General features: G+C 42.3%; 2 protein-coding genes across 3 annotated transcripts in view; one reads left to right on the forward strand and one right to left on the reverse strand.

The window, feature by feature from the left end:
- Positions 1-16412, forward strand: PDZD9 (PDZ domain containing 9). 2 transcript variants are annotated; one of them, XM_077760519.1, is made up of 6 exons: positions 1-92; positions 2203-2382; positions 6681-6870; positions 11672-12405; positions 13887-14684; positions 16297-16412. In XM_077760519.1, the coding sequence occupies exons 1-4, from the start codon at positions 62-64 to the stop codon at positions 12063-12065; spliced, it is 795 nt and encodes a 264-aa protein (XP_077616645.1). In that variant the 5' UTR covers positions 1-61; the 3' UTR covers positions 12066-12405; positions 13887-14684; positions 16297-16412. The 2 variants fall into 2 exon arrangements, with proteins under 2 accessions (XP_077616645.1, XP_077616646.1); XM_077760520.1 differs by lacking the exon at positions 2203-2382.
- UQCRC2 (ubiquinol-cytochrome c reductase core protein 2) overlaps positions 12920-16512 on the reverse strand; it is a 26958-nt gene continuing 23365 nt past the window's right edge. Inside the window, exons 13-14 of the mRNA XM_077760518.1 lie at positions 14517-14670; positions 12920-13184 (exon numbers count right to left, since the gene is read on the reverse strand). Coding sequence (XP_077616644.1) covers positions 13101-13184; positions 14517-14670 — 238 coding nt within the window. The 3' untranslated portion in view covers positions 12920-13100. The remainder of the gene's footprint in view (positions 13185-14516; positions 14671-16512) is intronic.

Below are 16512 nucleotides of genomic sequence, written 5' to 3' on the forward strand. Positions count from 1 at the left end.
TTGGACCCACTCCAGCTTCGGCTCCGGGAGGCCCTCTTGAGCGGCCGGCCCTCCTGGGGCCATGGAGAAGGCCCCAGACAAAAGCAGAAAAGGTAACTGGGGAGCGGGGAGCGGGTGACGCCCTGAGACAGAGCCTTCATCACTTTGCCTCCCCTGTAAAATGGGAACGTCACGCTCGGCCTGGGAGGTAGACCCCCGTCATCATTTGCTTACCAAACTATAATTTACATACAGTAAGAGCCTCCCTTCCCCCCCATTTTTAGTCTATAGCTCTCAGTTTTGACAATGAATACCCACGTATACCCGCCACCACCATCAAGATGTGGAAGTTCCTACCCTCCCCAGATTACTTTGCTCTCCTTTGCCACCAGCCTGCACTTCAGTGCCTCACACTCCTGATCTGTTTCCTGTAGTTTTGCCCTTTCCACAGAGAGTGTCATAAAAGTGGAATCGTATGGTACGGAGTCCTTTGAGTCTGCCTTCTTTCCCCTAACCCTGCTGTCTTTTGAGACTGGGCCTCATAGATTATTTTAATATAAGCACACTTAAGTGGCAAGCTGAGGTTGGAACTCAGACCTTGCCTGAGATGCCACTTCTCTGTATGCTCAGGAGCTAGAGGCTGAAGAAAGGTCCGACCCACTCCAAGTGGCTCCTAGAATCCCGAAAAGTCTCTGAATGTGGTACCTTCTTTATACTGGGTTACTTTACTTTCTAGAGTGTCTCTGTGGTTTGGGGAAAGGTGAGCTTCAAGAGAGCAAGTACACTTACTTAGAGGGAAGCGTCATGAACCTGGGGGTGGGGGAACAGGAGGCACCCCTCCCTCAGCAGGCCTCTTGGGCTCCCCCCCCTCCGCCCAACTCCACAGTCACATGGATTTGGCAAAGGCTTGTCACTTGTACTTCAGGAAAAGCTGCTGAAAACAAATGTCCCCAGAAGCTTCCTGTGTACTGAAATTGAGTCTTCTGAGAAGCTTTCTCTTGGGAAAATAACTTGTTTTATATCAGTAGATAGTCGGGGTGCCTGGGTGGCTCAGTCAGTTGAGGGTCCGACTTCAGCTCAGGTCATGATCCCCTAGTTGGTAGGTTTGAGTCCCGCATCCGGCTCTGTGCTGACAGCTCAGAGCCTGGAGCCTGCTTCAGATTCTGTGTCTCCCTCTTTCTCTGATCCTCCTCTGCTCACGCTGCCTGCCTCTCTCTCTCTCTCTCTCTCTGTCTCTCTCTCTCTCTGTCAGAAATAAATAAAACATTAAAACAAAGAAATAAATTACTCGATAGTCTTTGAAACTTTTCTTGTGAGAATCAGTTCTGTAGAAAACATACTTCAGCACGCCTCCACCACCACCCATGTTCCCAGATTTTCCTCCCAAATGATCTTTTACTTCTAATTTCACTGACCTCGCCATGGCATGCTTGGGTGACTAGGGGAAGACGTTGACTTCCCACTTCCTCTGGATCCTACAGGGCATGCACGGCAGCCAGCAGGGTTCATTTGTTTTGTTTTAAGACAATGCAAATGTTACGGAGTCCTGCTTAAATTGCTCCTAAGCTTTTCCAGTGAGGTAAGCCCGTGAGGCCGCCCAGGTCTGCTGTGACTTTGCTCCTCATGAGTGCTCCAGTGCATCTCTCTGTTCTTTCCTGTCTCAGAGCCTTGATCCAATCTGCTCCCTCCTACCCTCCTTTGTCTAAAGATTTCCTGTTGGTCTTTTTGACCTCAATTCAAATTTTGCCTCCTGTATGAAGCCTGAACTGCCTTCCCTGCAGGATACCTTGGCCTCCTGTTAGTCTTCTTCAGAGCTCTCTGTATTTTTCCTTCATAGCACGTGTTACAGTTTGTTATTCAGCATATATTTATGTGACTGATTAGTATCTGTCTCTTCCGCTAAGCTGAAGGATCCATAAGGGCAAGAAACTGCTATTTCCTAGCATGCTGCCTGCATCAAGAAACATTTGTCAAGTGAATACCTAATGACTGACATTAATTAAGCACTCAGCAGGTGCTAGGCACTGTGCAAAGCCCTCTGTCTCATTTATTCTCATAACAAGTCTCCAAGCTAGACACTTACTGTCCTCACTTTGCTGATGAGGAAACTGAGGAATAGAGAGGTTGAGGAACTGCCCCAGGGATCTGGCTTTAGAACTCCAGTGACACTGTCATGCTGCTGTCTAGGTGAAGGATTAAAAAATGTCTCCCTCTTTTCGTTAGGCAAAAATATCGGCTTCAATGTCAAGTCATCCATACACAACTTGAGCAAAACTCAGCAGACCAAACTCACTGTGAGCAACCTGGGCTTAGGACTGATCATCATCCAGCATGGGCCCTACCTCCAGATCACCCACCTCATCCAGAAGGGGGCTGCAGCCAGGGACGGAAAACTCCAGCCAGGTGACTGTGGTTCCCTCCCTGCCTTCCTCCTATCTGCCTTTGGGGAGACTCCGGCTGATAGGTTTCAGTGTAACCACAATAATGATGATGACATTGTTTGAGAGCTTTCTGTAGGCCAGCTGGTTGCTAGCACTTTATTAACCCTCACTGTTGTATTTATTCACTGAATTCTAGCAACAAATCTCCAGGTAGGAACTATTGTCATGCCCTGGGAGTTCCTTCACAGGGGAAGAAACTGGGGCACAGTGAGATTGAATTCCTCGTCCAGGTTAATCCCCATGTGGCAAGTGGGATGGTGTCATTCCAGGGTTTATGGCTCTCTGTGGGCAAACTTTTCTTCTTTTAGGTAGGCAGTATTAATCATCATTAACATTTAGATGCATGATCTCATTTCACCCTCTTGACCATCCCTAAGGTAGATTCTGTGTTAAACCATCTTACAGGTAAGGAGTCAGATATTTATTAAATTGCTCATTGTCACACCAGGGATCAGGGATTTGAACCCTCTCTGTTAGACTTCAGAGCCCAAGGCCTTTGATCAGCACCCTCCTGCTTCTCTTGTCTGGGTGAATGAATTTTCCATCCAGTTCAAGGCATGTTTTCCAATTCTAGGGCTGGGCCTGAATTCTCAGGCCCAGGCACTGTCACTTTCTAGTTCTGTGACCCTGGGCAAAGTCATTTAACCTTCCAGGCCTCAGTCACCTCACTCTAAATTGGGATAATAACCACCCTCATCAGAGGTTGCTAGGATTTGGAGAGAGAATTTTTATGAAAGTGCGTTGAAAACTACAGTTCTATGGAAATACTGGCAATCATTTCTCTCAGGCTGTTGTTCTTAGTTACCTGACTTGTGGCTTTCTTCTTTCCTTCCTTCCTTTCTCCCTCGCTCCCTTCCTTCCAAAAATGATTGTGGTACAGGAGCCCCAGTGGATTAAATTACTGGTTTGTAATGCTAGTTACTTATTAGAATCACGTTGGGAGCTTTTAAAACTGAGATGCCTAGGCCCCATCTCCCCAGAGGTTCTGATTCAATTGGTATGGGATTGGGGATAGGGCAGTTCATGGTTTAAAAGCTCCTCAGGTGATTCTAACTGCAGCTTGGGTTAGAAGCAGGGGATTAAAGAAAATAGATCATAAAGAAAATAGATAAATGATGCCATTTATCGAAGTTTACCTCACCTTATAATCCAAAATATTCTCTCCAAATGTCAGTGCTTGGTGCTTGGGAACAAAGCACCAGGTAGAGAGTTATGGACTTTTCCAGACCAGAGGAAGTCCAGGACAGATCCCAATGAGCTTTTCTGCTTATTCTCCTCAGCTTCTCTGGGGTCAGGTGACATGTGCTAGTTGATAACCAGAGCACACACTTACTTGTTGGAATGGGGCAGGAGTGTGCTTTTATGCACGGGAAACAACCTCATGGTGTGGCTACGGTTAGTGGGCTCCTTGAGGTCAGAGGAAGTCTTGAATTCGTCTTTTAAATCCAGGATTTACCTTTAGTGCTGGCGCATTTATTATGTCTGTATGTTAATAAACGAATAATAAGTATTTGTCACCGGCAATGTGCAGGGTGTTTCCACATCTATTATCTAGGTTAGCCTTTTCAAACTCCTGGAAGGTCGATAACACAATATAGAGGGTTGGAGAGATGAGGTAAGTTGGTAAATAAACAGCTAAGTGGGTGGGCAGAGCTGGGACTACAACCCATGACCTTCCCCCCCTCCCCCCCAGAGAGCCCGCACTTTTGACTAGAAGTGAGATTTACCAGAGAGAGTCCAGAGTCCCAAATCTCTTCATGATAGAGGAGTCAGTTCTCTTCAGGGTCTTGGTTTCAGAGACCAGAATTCAGTCCTTTTAACAACGAATGAGATTTTCAGAGGGGATAGTCCCACAGACCTGCTATTTCACTGACGCTATTACCGCCCAGCCTCGTTATTTCTCATCCACGTGTTCTACATTTTTATCTTCTGGTGTTTCAAAATAGGGGTTCATTTCCTATTGAATGTTAGTTCAGTTGTTAGTTTATTCTGGCTAAATTTAAATTCCTTTTGGCCAATATGACTTTAAATAAACTGGTAGCTAGTCTTAAGAAATAGTATAGCTTTGAAGGTAAATACAAGTCATATACTGGCCACATTCATCCAATAAGCATTTCCTGAATGTTTACCGCGTGCAGTGTCCTGCTAGGCTTGGGGGCATAATGGTAAGACAAACAGATGTGGTCTCTAACCACCCGGAGCTATGGAACTGACAGCCTTGTTGGGAGAGACGGAGAAAAATAAATAAAAATCTATTTTTCAGTAGTCGCTTGGCTGCTGCAAAGTTGATTTAATATAGGTAATCGAGACAAAGTTTATAATAATGTGGTTCCTACAGCCCATTAAAACAGGAAAAAAAAAGTGTAACAAGGTTGGTATTCATAAACACCAGATTGGTGTTTCTTTATGAAGGGCAATGTTCATATCTGTTGCCAGAGTAATCACATTCATACAATGACACTTTTGGTTTATGGCCAGGATGGTCAGGGAATTAAGGTGTTTCTTTTCTGCCCTCTTGATAAAAAAACATCCTTTAACAACGTAATTAAGCAGAATGCCAAGCCATATTCAGCTATAAACGTTCCTTTTAACATTAGGCACGTAAGCTCATCCAGTGAGGTGGGGTTTTTTGTTGTTGTTTTTTGGGGGTTTTTTGCCATTGTAATTAACCTCTGCAGGATGAACAGCTGTTTCAGATTGCACACCCTGCAGGTAGCTGGAAGAAGCTTGTTTCATTCTGAGGTTAGCTGCAGATCCTTGGCTGGTTTTACTATCAGCTACTTTTTAAGACCAAAGTAGGTTTTTCTTTACCCTTCCAAGTATCCTTTTCTTTAGTACTTTTAAACTTAAGTTTCTGATAAGATATAGCACTGTGGAAGTTTGTCCTTGGCATTCCTTGGAGGCTTCCTTTGAGATCAGCTTAATTCCCAACTACAGCACAGTGGGGTGTAGTAATCAGAGAAGGCACTGCATCCTTTTTCCACTTTGGAGGTTAGGCTTCTGACTGGGAATGAGGGTAACTGGTGGATCCCTAGCTTCTCATACACAGAGAGATGAACACATCCTTTGGGACTTCATTGGAGTCCCTTTATCCAGTATTAGCGATAAAGTCTCCATTACCATTTAGCAGGTGGTTAGTTCTAGTAAGATATGAAGACTAAGATTTTACCTAATATGAGCCCTTAAGAAGTACTTTCTTTGTATTCCTTCCTCTCTCTCTGAATGTCCTTGCATTAGTCAGGATTCTTCACTGTAAGCAATAGAAAATAGTGGCTATTAAGGCACTGAACTTAGAACATTGAGTCTGACAGAAATGCCAGAAAGGCTGGAGAACCAGGCTTGGAAAATGATGAGAGAACACAGGGCCATATATAACTATTCCTGGAAGCCAGATGCTCCTGTCACCCAGCTGCATCCCCTGCCCAGGTTCAGTGACCTAGGTGGGAGTGCCCAGTGTCTGGATCTAGTTTCTGTGTCCATGCCCTAGCTGCTGGCAGCAGAGAGGCGTGCACAAAGTAATTGGTGTTTTTCATATGCACTTTGGGGGCCTAGGGGCTTGCTATTCAAGATGTGGTTTTCTTCCCACTTGCCGGGAGATCAGAAGCTCTATGGTTGACCATCATACTTCCCTCCCTGAACAGCAATGCCCTAAAATAGGCAATCTAGCTGTCAGATTACTTTATCCAACATACTCTCTGTATATGCATCTTAAGCTTAATTAAAGCATGCTAACTGTCCATCATTTCATACAGAATTACTTGTTCAACTAATACTGTACAAGGCAGAAAAGTAAAATGAAGGGTTTTATGTTAATATTTACAGTGGAGGGCACTGGAAATTGCCAGGCGGGTACAATAGAAAGTAGGTCATTTATTCACTTAGTGGTTTTTTTCTTTAATAGTAATAGCTATTCATTTTACTCAAGACATACATTTTTAGAATCCTAAGTGATGGTTCAGATTATAAATGATTTTTAGCCACTGTCACACCAAGGACTAAAGAAATACTATAAAAACATGATACAATATCTACCACTACACCGCTATTAAGAAACATCTTGCATAAGTCCTTCCTTATGCAAAGGATATTCATGTCACCTAGATGGTCATTTTTATTAAATAAAGGCTGGCGCCTGATTTTGGTTCAAAATGAACCAACAATATGAACTCATAAAATGAAATACGTCACAGTAAAACCAGAAGTGATATGAGCCCATTGACGCATTATCTTAATTTTACTGATAATTTTTTCCCTCTTCAGGTGATGTTCTGATTAGTGTTGGCCATGCCAATGTGTTAGGATATACTCTTCGAGAATTTTTAAAACTTTTGCAACACATCACCATAGGAACAGTGCTACAAATCAAGATTTACCGAGATTTTATTGACATACCCCAAGAATGGCAAGAAATATACGATTTAATCCCTGAGACCAAATTCCCAGTAACATGGTAAGTCATTCATTTTAGGAAAACTTTGTTGTGCCACAGTTCCCCGGGGCATGCGAAGCACGTGGTATTGGTGAAACCGCCACAGTAATTTAGTGGGTTTTAAATCCTTCTGGAGAAGTACAATCTGCAGTACCTAATGTGCGGCAGATTGAGAGAGGCAAGAGCCTTGAGCCTGGAGCTAAAACAAGAGAACCATCCAGTGGGAACTTGGCCTCCAAATCTACCTGCAACATGTCTCTTTGTCCAGAGTCAGCCTTAAACATGTGCTGTGGATCCCATTCCCTCATTTGTCTTTAGCACATTCAGCTTTTCTCTGGATCCTTCTCAGTAACATGTAAGGCTTTAAGCCTCTGCCATCTTCATGAACCCCGCCTTGACTGTGTTGCCCTCTCCCTGCCCCCCCCCCCGCCCCCACCCCCCCGGCCACAGCCCTGTCCCTTTGACTCTAGATGTGTGTAAAGAGCTGTATCAGATGTGGCCATTTCCCCAGGAGTTGATTTCCCAGGTGCTCTCACCCGACCTCAGTCCAGGCCTTGCTGTCTTCACTTGTTGGAGAGGCCTCTTTGCAGGACCACCCACAGCCCTCAGGTTGCCCATTCCAGTAGATTCTTCTCAAGTCGTCATTGTGTGCAGCTTCTGAGCAACATTTGACCCTGTCCAGCCCCCACCCCCTCTCCTGTTGAAACATCTTCCCCAGGCTTCTGTCTTGGAATCCCCCAGCGCCACATCTTTGGCTTCCTTCTCTCAGTCTCCTGGGCATGCTCACTGATCTGTAGTTTCTGTCACTCTCCATACAGGAGTGATTTTCAAATTGTACGATCTTCAAACCTGTATCTTTACAACATTTACTCTCCCACCTGGTAGCTCCATTTGGATGTATCACAAACCCCTCACACTCATTATGCCTAAAAGTCAAGAGCCAGCTAACTGCTGATCTCCTTGGAGTGGTCCTATCTTACTGGCGGAGCATTTGACGAGTTGAACAAGTCAGAAATTTAGGGGCTAGGCCAGCTTTCTCCATCTCCCTTGTTTCTGCCCAAGAAACTTGCCACTTTACCTTCCAATTACCTCTCACATTTGTCCATTTCTCTCTGGCCACTATCATCACCCTAGTCAGGGCCACAATCTACTCTTGTCCCCTATTCATTTGCTATACAGAACAATTCTTTTATAGTGAAATTTGAGTGTGACATGTTCATGCTTAAAATCTTTGCAGACCTTCTGTTCTCAGGATAAATGCACAAACCCTTACACTGGTCTGTGCTACCGCATTGGCTGGGGTCTGTATCCCGCAGCCTCCCCTCATACTGCTCTCCCCTTCCCGCTCTAGTCCACTCTGCCTTTCAGCTTTTTTGCCTTCTGTTTCTCTTTGCCTTGGGCTTTGCACTTCCTCTTCTCTGTGTGCAACATGCTTAGGACTCTGTCATTACTCACCGTTGAAGGCTCACAGTGCAGACTTTTTGCAAGGGGCCTTTCTAAGTTAGGAAGCATTAAAACACTGTCTGGTCCATCTGGCATATGCTTTTAGAGCAACCTGTGTATCTCCTTCACAGCATTATTCTAATTTCAATGAAGCAATCTGTACAGTCTACTGTTTACTATGTTGCCATGGGAGAACATAAACTGAAGGCAAGGACTAAGTCTGCATTGTTAGGCTAAATCAACCACAAGACTTTCAAGTGGCTGACAGCTCATTTATTCAATGAATGAAAATAAAAATCCAGCTTTGAAGCTCAGGCAAATCACTTAATCTCTGAGAGCTTGTTTATCTGTTACAAATGAGTATCAAGACTCTTCTGAGGATCAGATACATGAGGAAGTTCTGTAGAACATGAGGACATGTAGGACATTAGGTCCTTCTCCAGTGACCAAGTTCAGTGCTCTGATGCAAGAGTGGTCCTTATTAATTTGACAGGGTTTCTGAGCACTAGTTGCTAGAGCTGTGTATCTTTGGTTATTGGGATGGACTCAGGGAAATCTGGCTAGGAACTTTACTAAGGACTAAAAAATGGCCCACACTGCATAGACATTACTTCAGATATTCCAACTTTTGGTCCAAGGGACTGATATGGCCAACAGATGTGCTTTGCTAGCCTCCCACAGCATTTTAAAAAGCTACAATAGCAGTGACCTGTAGAGAGAAGGGAGGACACAGAGGGGCTTTTCCAGGGGCTAGCAAAGTGTTTATAATTTTTTTCTGAAATGTTTGTTTTCATTTTTCTATATATTTCAAAATTTTTAAATGAAAAATATTTGAATTAGTTGCCAAACTTACACATCTAAGGTTTCATGGAAATTATCTGCATCTCTGGTTTCTCCTGAAAAATCAGAAGATAGGCTGGTACCCAGCTCTGGTCTGGTTTCTCCTGAAAAATCAGATGGGCTTGTGTCCTCACATGGTGACAGTAGACCAGAGCTGGGTACCAGCTGTCCCCTTAGATCAGGCACAGGTTAGGGACAAGTTTTCCCCTCAATAACCAAACCAATCATGATTTAGTTAAGAATCAGTAATGATAACAGTGAACACTTACTCATTGCTTACTATGTGGTAGACACTGCTTTACAAGTATTATGCCATTTACTCCTCAGGCCAGTTCTTTTTATTATCATGATTATATAAGAAAACTGAAGCCAAGAAAGGTGTATGTAAACTTTCCAGTTGTCACAGGACTACGTGTGAGTAGATCTGTCTCGAGAGCAGCAATGTCTAAAAAGAACGTACTGCAGTGGTGTAAAGGTTCTTTATCTGTTTTGTCCCACGGGGTAGCCAATGGCTGCATGCGGCTATCAAGCACCTCAGATGTGAGGATTTGCAAGTGTGGAGTTTTAAGTTTTATTTGAGTTTCATCAGTTCAAATTTAGCAGCCACACCTAGCTGGTGGACCCTGTTTAGGGGAGTGCAGCTCTCAAGCCTGAATTCTTAATTATTTGCTTATAGAACGACTATGTTTCTAAGTATTTTAATTGTTCAGAGTTTGAGATACAGAATATCAAAATCTAAGAATGACAGACTGTTCAAAAGCAAGGAAGAAGCACAGAAACACAGAAATAGCACAACTCAAGTATGAGAGTAAAGCCCACAGGACTTAAGAACAATAGCAACCACTTTCTAAATCTCTTGCTTAACTTGAAACAAAGGGCTTATATCTAAGGCCCTTTAGTAATTTATGTGGAAAGGGACAGTGAAGGAGTACAAAGGGAAAGAAAAGGCTTCTTACACAAAGCTGGTATGACCTTTTTCAGGAGCAGATGGTACTGTGTGCCCATTGGAAAATATTCCACATAATGCTCTGGGCAGGCCCAGTGACTGAAAATGGTTTCTAACTAACGCTGACCTCTGCTTGCTTGTGGCTTTATAATCTTACTTCAATTTAATAAGAACCTGGCCCTACTACCTGTCCTTTACAGTTACCTAATACAGAGTTACAAAGGATATTTTTTGCAGTCTGAAAAAAAAAAAAGAAGTAACCTGGATGTTTTTTTTCATTCATGTGCTGTTCAGGAAGTCCTAGGCATGTCTGAAACAAACTGTTCCAGTCCTGAGATCTGAACCTCCTTGCACAGCACTAAATCAAGGAAGGAGGAAAATCACTCAATAAGACCAGTGGCTCTCAATAAAAATGACTCAGTTACTAAATTGTTTATTATAAGAGATAAACTTTAGGAAAAACCATTCAGAGTTTTGGGAGTAAATACAACAGTCACACCTACAAGAATATTAGTGATCGTGCAACCAAGTCTAAAAGATTGGGAAGTAGCAAAGAAAACAACTTCCTATTTCCTTTTAGCAGGACAGATGTACCAGAGGTGTATAATCACAAAGATCTAGTTCTGGATCTGCTGGGCAATAGTACCAGGATGAGGGGCAGCAGGTAACAGACAGCATTTGTTTAGGAAAGTAATAGCAAGCGTAGGTATGCAGACATTAGAAAAGTTCAAGAGAACTGTAGATGCTAGCAGGCAAGCATTGGCCAAGTTTCAACAATCAGGAAAGCTAAGAGTTGGGGATGTGAGGGTGATCTGGATGCAACATGTCACCCCATTGATCGCCAGGTGTCCCCTTCCTCCCTCACCGCTCCACATGCATCCCTTCTAGAGCTGCATGCTCAGTTGAAGACGACCATTCTTCAGTCAAGGATATATGAGTAGCTGCTTTCCTCTGCCAAAACCTCCAAACAAGCTCTCAAGAAAGCCAATTATTAGGGCATGTAACAAAAAAATCTTTAAGCCTTTGGACAGCAACAGAGAAGTAGAATAGTGAATGACACACACCTAGGTTTAGAGTGTGGTATATAAATCCACATTTGTAAACCCAAAAGAGAGGCAAATGATGGTTCTCAGGAGGAAAAAGAAGACTCAAAGATTTCCTGATGACTAGTGTAGAGGCCCACTAGTTCCCAAATACCCTGGAAATCGGTAAGACCCTATTATTACTGACCCCATGTGACCCACGAGAAGAGTTCTGTGAAGAAGATGGCCAGGTTGACCTGTCATTCTGGAGTGAAATTAACCCACACTTTGAGACCTGCTAATATTCTGGTCAGTAATCTGGCTTATGTCATTTTCTAACTTTTTAAAGCAATGTGAAATAATTTAAGGCAGAATTTGATTTACGTTTAGGAGCAGCAACAAATTTAAAGACACTTTTAGGAGAGAAAAACTTCAATAACACACAAGTGCTAAAGCTAAATTATATCCTTTCTTTTATGAACCAAAGCAGGTTACAAGACATCTTCTTAGGGAATAAAGAATGTGCAGATATTAAGCATCCATTTCTTTATTATTATTTTTTTCATTTCAGCGCAACAGAGAAAACTAAGCAGGCAAAAGATGACTCTTTCACAAGCAGTGATGACAATGAAGATGTAGTTTCAGATACATTCAATTATTATAAATATTCAAGGTCCACTGGGCATCACTCTGCAAGGAGACCAATGTCTATCTCCAGAGAGTGGCATGGCTATAAAAAGAAGAACCATACTATCAGTGTAGGAAAAGACATTAACTCTGACGTGGTGATTCACAGAGATCACAAGAGAGAAGTGAGGCCCCCTTCTCCGTACTGGACAATGGTGAAGCGAGACAACAAAAGCTCCTCCTCCTCCACGGTCTCCTCTACCTCAGACGCATTTTGGCTGGAAGACTTTGCCCATGTTGAAAAGGGCAAGGATCAACCTGTATCAAAAGTTGCTTAGGCAGCAGTCTGCAAACTGGTGATCACATGGGCATCTATCTTGACAACATCTAATTTTTGTGCATTCGTTGCTATGTACAGGTCTGCTAAACTTACAGGAGGAATACGTGCAGACTTACCAATTCTTTCACAAGTGCATTCTGATGCCTTCAGAGACCTTCAATGTGATGTCCAAAGACTTCCCTGGGGTCTGACAGGCCTTACCACCTTATTCTCAAAATGGCAACATCATTCACATCATAAACACACTTCCTTCTGAGAAGAACGTCTCATCTTTTACAAAATGCAGCAGAGGAACCCAAGATCAGAATGTACGAACATAGAGAATTTCACTTTTTAAGGTAAGTACTAATTTTTATTTAGATAGTTAGCTTCATTTGTTTTGCAAACTTCAAATGCTCTACTTAAAGTAAATAAGAGATGTATTTTCTGGCTAGTTGTGCACATAAAAATTCCTCCCCTGACCCCCCCTTTCAGCCCTAAGAAACAGAATGGGAACAGATGAGGGAGAGGGAGAAGATGAGAGACAGAATTCTGTCACACAGTGAAGATAAATCAGATATAACATGAGGCAGTGGGAATATAGGATATGATTAATAGGGATTTAGATTTTTCAGAAATAACTATACTGCAAGAAAGGCAGTAAGGAAAGGGGGTAAAACTCACCATTTAATTGTTCTGACCCCAAAGAACAGATTTTTTAAACTGGTTTTATCTTTAAAGCCCACCAATAATAATCTTAATAGTTTCTGATGCTTCTGTACTCTTAGATTCCTGTTCTCCTTTGCAGCATCTAAAACAAAGATCTCAGCATATAATACATACTTGATTAGCTGATGGCAAAGACGCGAGAAAAACATTTCAACAGAATGTTTTATTGACTTTAAGTCAGCTGAGAACAATTTATGTATTTATGCTTTAAGACATTTCACCTCATTGAAAAAAAAAAGATAAAACGTTTTATTAGAGATTTTTGACTTTCATGTGTTTGCTGCTCTGTGCTGAGAAAATGTTCAGCTCTTCCCTGTTTCAGAGTTTACAACTCATCAACGAAAGGTGTATGCCCCAGATTTCCACTTGCTGCCATCGACTTCCGGCCAGAAACAAACTTCTTTGCAGCCTTGAAGTAAACAAACAACAGGAAAAATTAACAGAAATAAGAAAATGTATTATCCAGTAGATAAACTTAGCTGTTTTGTTATTTCTAGAGTTGACAGACAGGGCATCCTGAGCCAGCAATTCTGTACTAGCCTCTTACGAGACTAACTACAGGAGTGGGCTGGTGCATTACTTCAATATGTGACAACGTAGGAAAAAAAGCTCAGCTGTCCCTTTGAATGGTTGCTCATACGTGTGACTGAGAATTGTGGTGCTCCAGACAGAAGGGTAGCTGGTAAAAAGGGGGGTAGGGAAAACCTCACTGACATTACAAAATAGGGCAGAGTCGGCCTCAGGCAGGGCAGTACTTTACTGTTTCTATATTACGATGGCAAATAGTCTGTGAGTTGATAAAAATACACCGTCAACATAAAAGTCAAACTTTATATCCCTGTTTCCTTTATGCCACTATTTCAAGCACAAAGGCTGGCTATTGAGGTTAGAGGTACTACTGTGAGTAGCAGTCCCCACGCTGTCTCAGGCATAGGGAGATGGCATAGAGGCAGCTGGGCTGGGACTCTCACAACAACAGTATACTAAAGGAGGAGAGCCATTTGGAAGGGTATGGATTGATGAACTTAGGGGACAAGTGAAATCAAGTCAAGGTCACTAACTTAAAATACCCTGTTTCTTTTTTTTCTATCTTCATTGTCCCTACATTAAGGTGGAGCTGTTGGGGAGAAGATGGTTGAAACCTCTACAAAGCAAGAGTCGTCAACACTTTTCATGTGGAAAGAACTAGGAAAACCCACTGATTCTGGATTTATTCTGTAGTTTATATATTTGTTAGGGATAGTAGAGAATACAAAAAGGTAGAAGATGTGGTCCTGGCCTTCCAAAACAACTCAGTCTCACAATAATATATGTGGGGGAAAAAAATTACAGCAATAGTGTAAGGTCTCCTGCTGAGAAGAAGAGCAAAAATCCTGAGATCCTGGATTGTGTGGGACTTACAGTTCATATCTTGGGAGGAGGAAAAAACACCAAAACTCAGCTATTAGGTTGAATCACAGGAAATTACCAATATTCAAGTCTTCTTGACCTCTAAGAATTTAAAATGGTTTAACCTATAGGTAATTTAGTTGAATGAGGAAGATACATACACCCTGAGTTGATAAGGAAGCCATTTACAGATGTGATCGTAACGGGACCTCCTACCTCCACACCAGGTAGACAGGTGCCAAACAGCAGGACAGTGACATATACAGCCCAAGGGAACTTATGCATTCCTTCTGAAATTGGATCATCAAGGTCATATTATTTGATGTTAAATTGTAAGTTTTTATTTGCTTACGTTCACAACATCCACGTCTGCTACGGAGTCGATCTGCTGAAGGACTGTGGCTGGCGGTGTGTATGAACCAGCAACCAGAGCCTGGGACCCGACTTCGTCCAGGAACCCCTCAGAAGACTCCACTGACATTAGGTAGCCAGCTTTCAGCTTGTTCCTGTCCAGTAAAAGGTATGTAACTAAGGCAGAAGCCAGTCTTATAAGAGCAAGACAATTTTATAGTATGTTCTCAAACTCAAACATGTTTTGCTAAGTACACAAATTAACAGCTTGAAATCTTAAAAAAAGGGCTGCATTCTATTTTTTCAGTTCATCAATTATGTTTTTATTCACATTATTTAGAAAGTTGTCAATACAAGACTATGCTGAAAACCCAACTGACTGCCTTTTGATTTTAGACTAGAACTTAGATCTCATTAAGACTACATTTTATTTTTAATTAAAAAAATTTTTTAATGTTATTTCTGAAGAGAGAGAGAAAGAGAGAGAGACAGTGTGAGCAGGGGAGGGTCAGAGAGAGAGGGAAATACAGAATCTGAAGCAGGCTCCAGGCTCTGAGCTAGCTGTCAGCACAGAGCCCGACGCGGGGCTCGAACCCACAAACTGTGAGATCATGACCTGAGCCGAAGTCAGACACTTAACCGACTGAGCCACACAGGCACCCCATCATTAAGACTATATTTTAAAGTAGACTCCATGACCAACGTGGAGCTCAAACTCACAACCCTGAGATCTAGAGTCGCAGGCTCCACCTAGTGAGCCAGCCAGGTGCCCCTCATTAAGACTGTTTTATTTATTTTTTTAAAAGTTTATTTATTTTGAGGGAGAAGAGAGTGCAAGTGGGGGAGGAGCAGAGAGAGAGGGAGAGAATCCCAAGCAGGTTCTGCAAGGTCAGTGCAGAGCTCGTTGCGGGGCTTGAACTCATGAACCGCAAGATCATGACCTGAGCCGAAGTCACATACTTAACTGACTGAACCACCCAGGCCCCAAAACTAATTTTATTATGAAGTTTTGATTAGTGACGTAATTCTTGCCTCCTAATACTTTTCTGGTGATGATTTTAGGCATTTCTAATAAAGGAGAAGATCTATGTGGAGTCTTAAGGCACTGTCTACTTAGCAGAATATTGTGTGCTGATTATCTACCTCTACCCTCTACCCCCTAGGACCATTTCTACACTGAGATTTGTCTCAGTGAGGGTAGGGCATGACTGAGAAGGCAGGTGAGAAAGGTCCTTGTAGTTGAAATATGGGCACAAAACATCAGTACAAATTAAACAAAATCCAATTTGTAATTCTCTCAAAGAAACTGGTGTTCAATAAGACAATTTAACTCTCGAACTATCCTCCTTTGGCACTGTGTAGCTGACTACCACTTAAATGTAATTACAATTTAATGCAGCAATTTTACCACATTGTCAGCTTAGTTAAAAAGAGATTTTAACAGGGGCGCCTGGGTGACTCAGTCGGTTAAGTGTCCAACATTTGGCTCACATCAGGATCTCATGGTTCATGGGTTCGAGCCCCGCGTCAGGCTCTGTGCGGACAGCTCAGAGCCTGGAGCCTGCTTCAGCTTCTGTGTCTCCCTCTGACTCATGCTCTTGTCTCTCAAAAATAAACATTTTAAAAATTTAAAAAAGAAAAAAGATTTTAGCAAACTGATGGTTTAATTAAAATGGAGTTTAAATAAAAACTTAAAAAAAAAAACTACCTACAATAAACTTTACCAAGAGGTTATCAGTTTGTCCCTTCAGCAATGCCTTACTTTCTCTCTTTCACTATAGGAAGACTAAGAACCGTACAAGAAAAAGTATCAACTCCATTAAAATGGCAGAAAATAAGCAACTGGGCTGTGCTTAAGGAAATACATTTTCTCAAATAAATTAGAATTTGAAACCGATTTTTCTTCAGTAAGTCCAGTGTTTCAGTTTTTTCTCATCATGTTTGTTTCTGGTGCAATCATGTAGAATTATATCCTATCAATCAATCCTTGGTTCCAT

This window comes from Crocuta crocuta, unplaced genomic scaffold (genome assembly GCF_008692635.1).
Source record: "Crocuta crocuta isolate KB4526 unplaced genomic scaffold, BGI_CrCroc_1.0 scaffold73, whole genome shotgun sequence".
Lineage (NCBI taxonomy): Eukaryota > Metazoa > Chordata > Mammalia > Carnivora > Hyaenidae > Crocuta > Crocuta crocuta.

Excerpts from the sequence above, each read along its gene's own strand:
- PDZD9 (XM_077760519.1), top strand. The coding sequence starts at position 62 with ATGGAGAAGGCCCCAGACAAAAGCAGAAAAG. Across the intron at positions 93-2,202 it reads CCCAGACAAAAGCAGAAAAG|GCAAAAATATCGGCTTCAAT; the intron begins GTAACTGGGGAG and ends TCTTTTCGTTAG. Across the intron at positions 6,871-11,671 it reads ACCAAATTCCCAGTAACATG|CGCAACAGAGAAAACTAAGC; the intron begins GTAAGTCATTCA and ends TTTTCATTTCAG.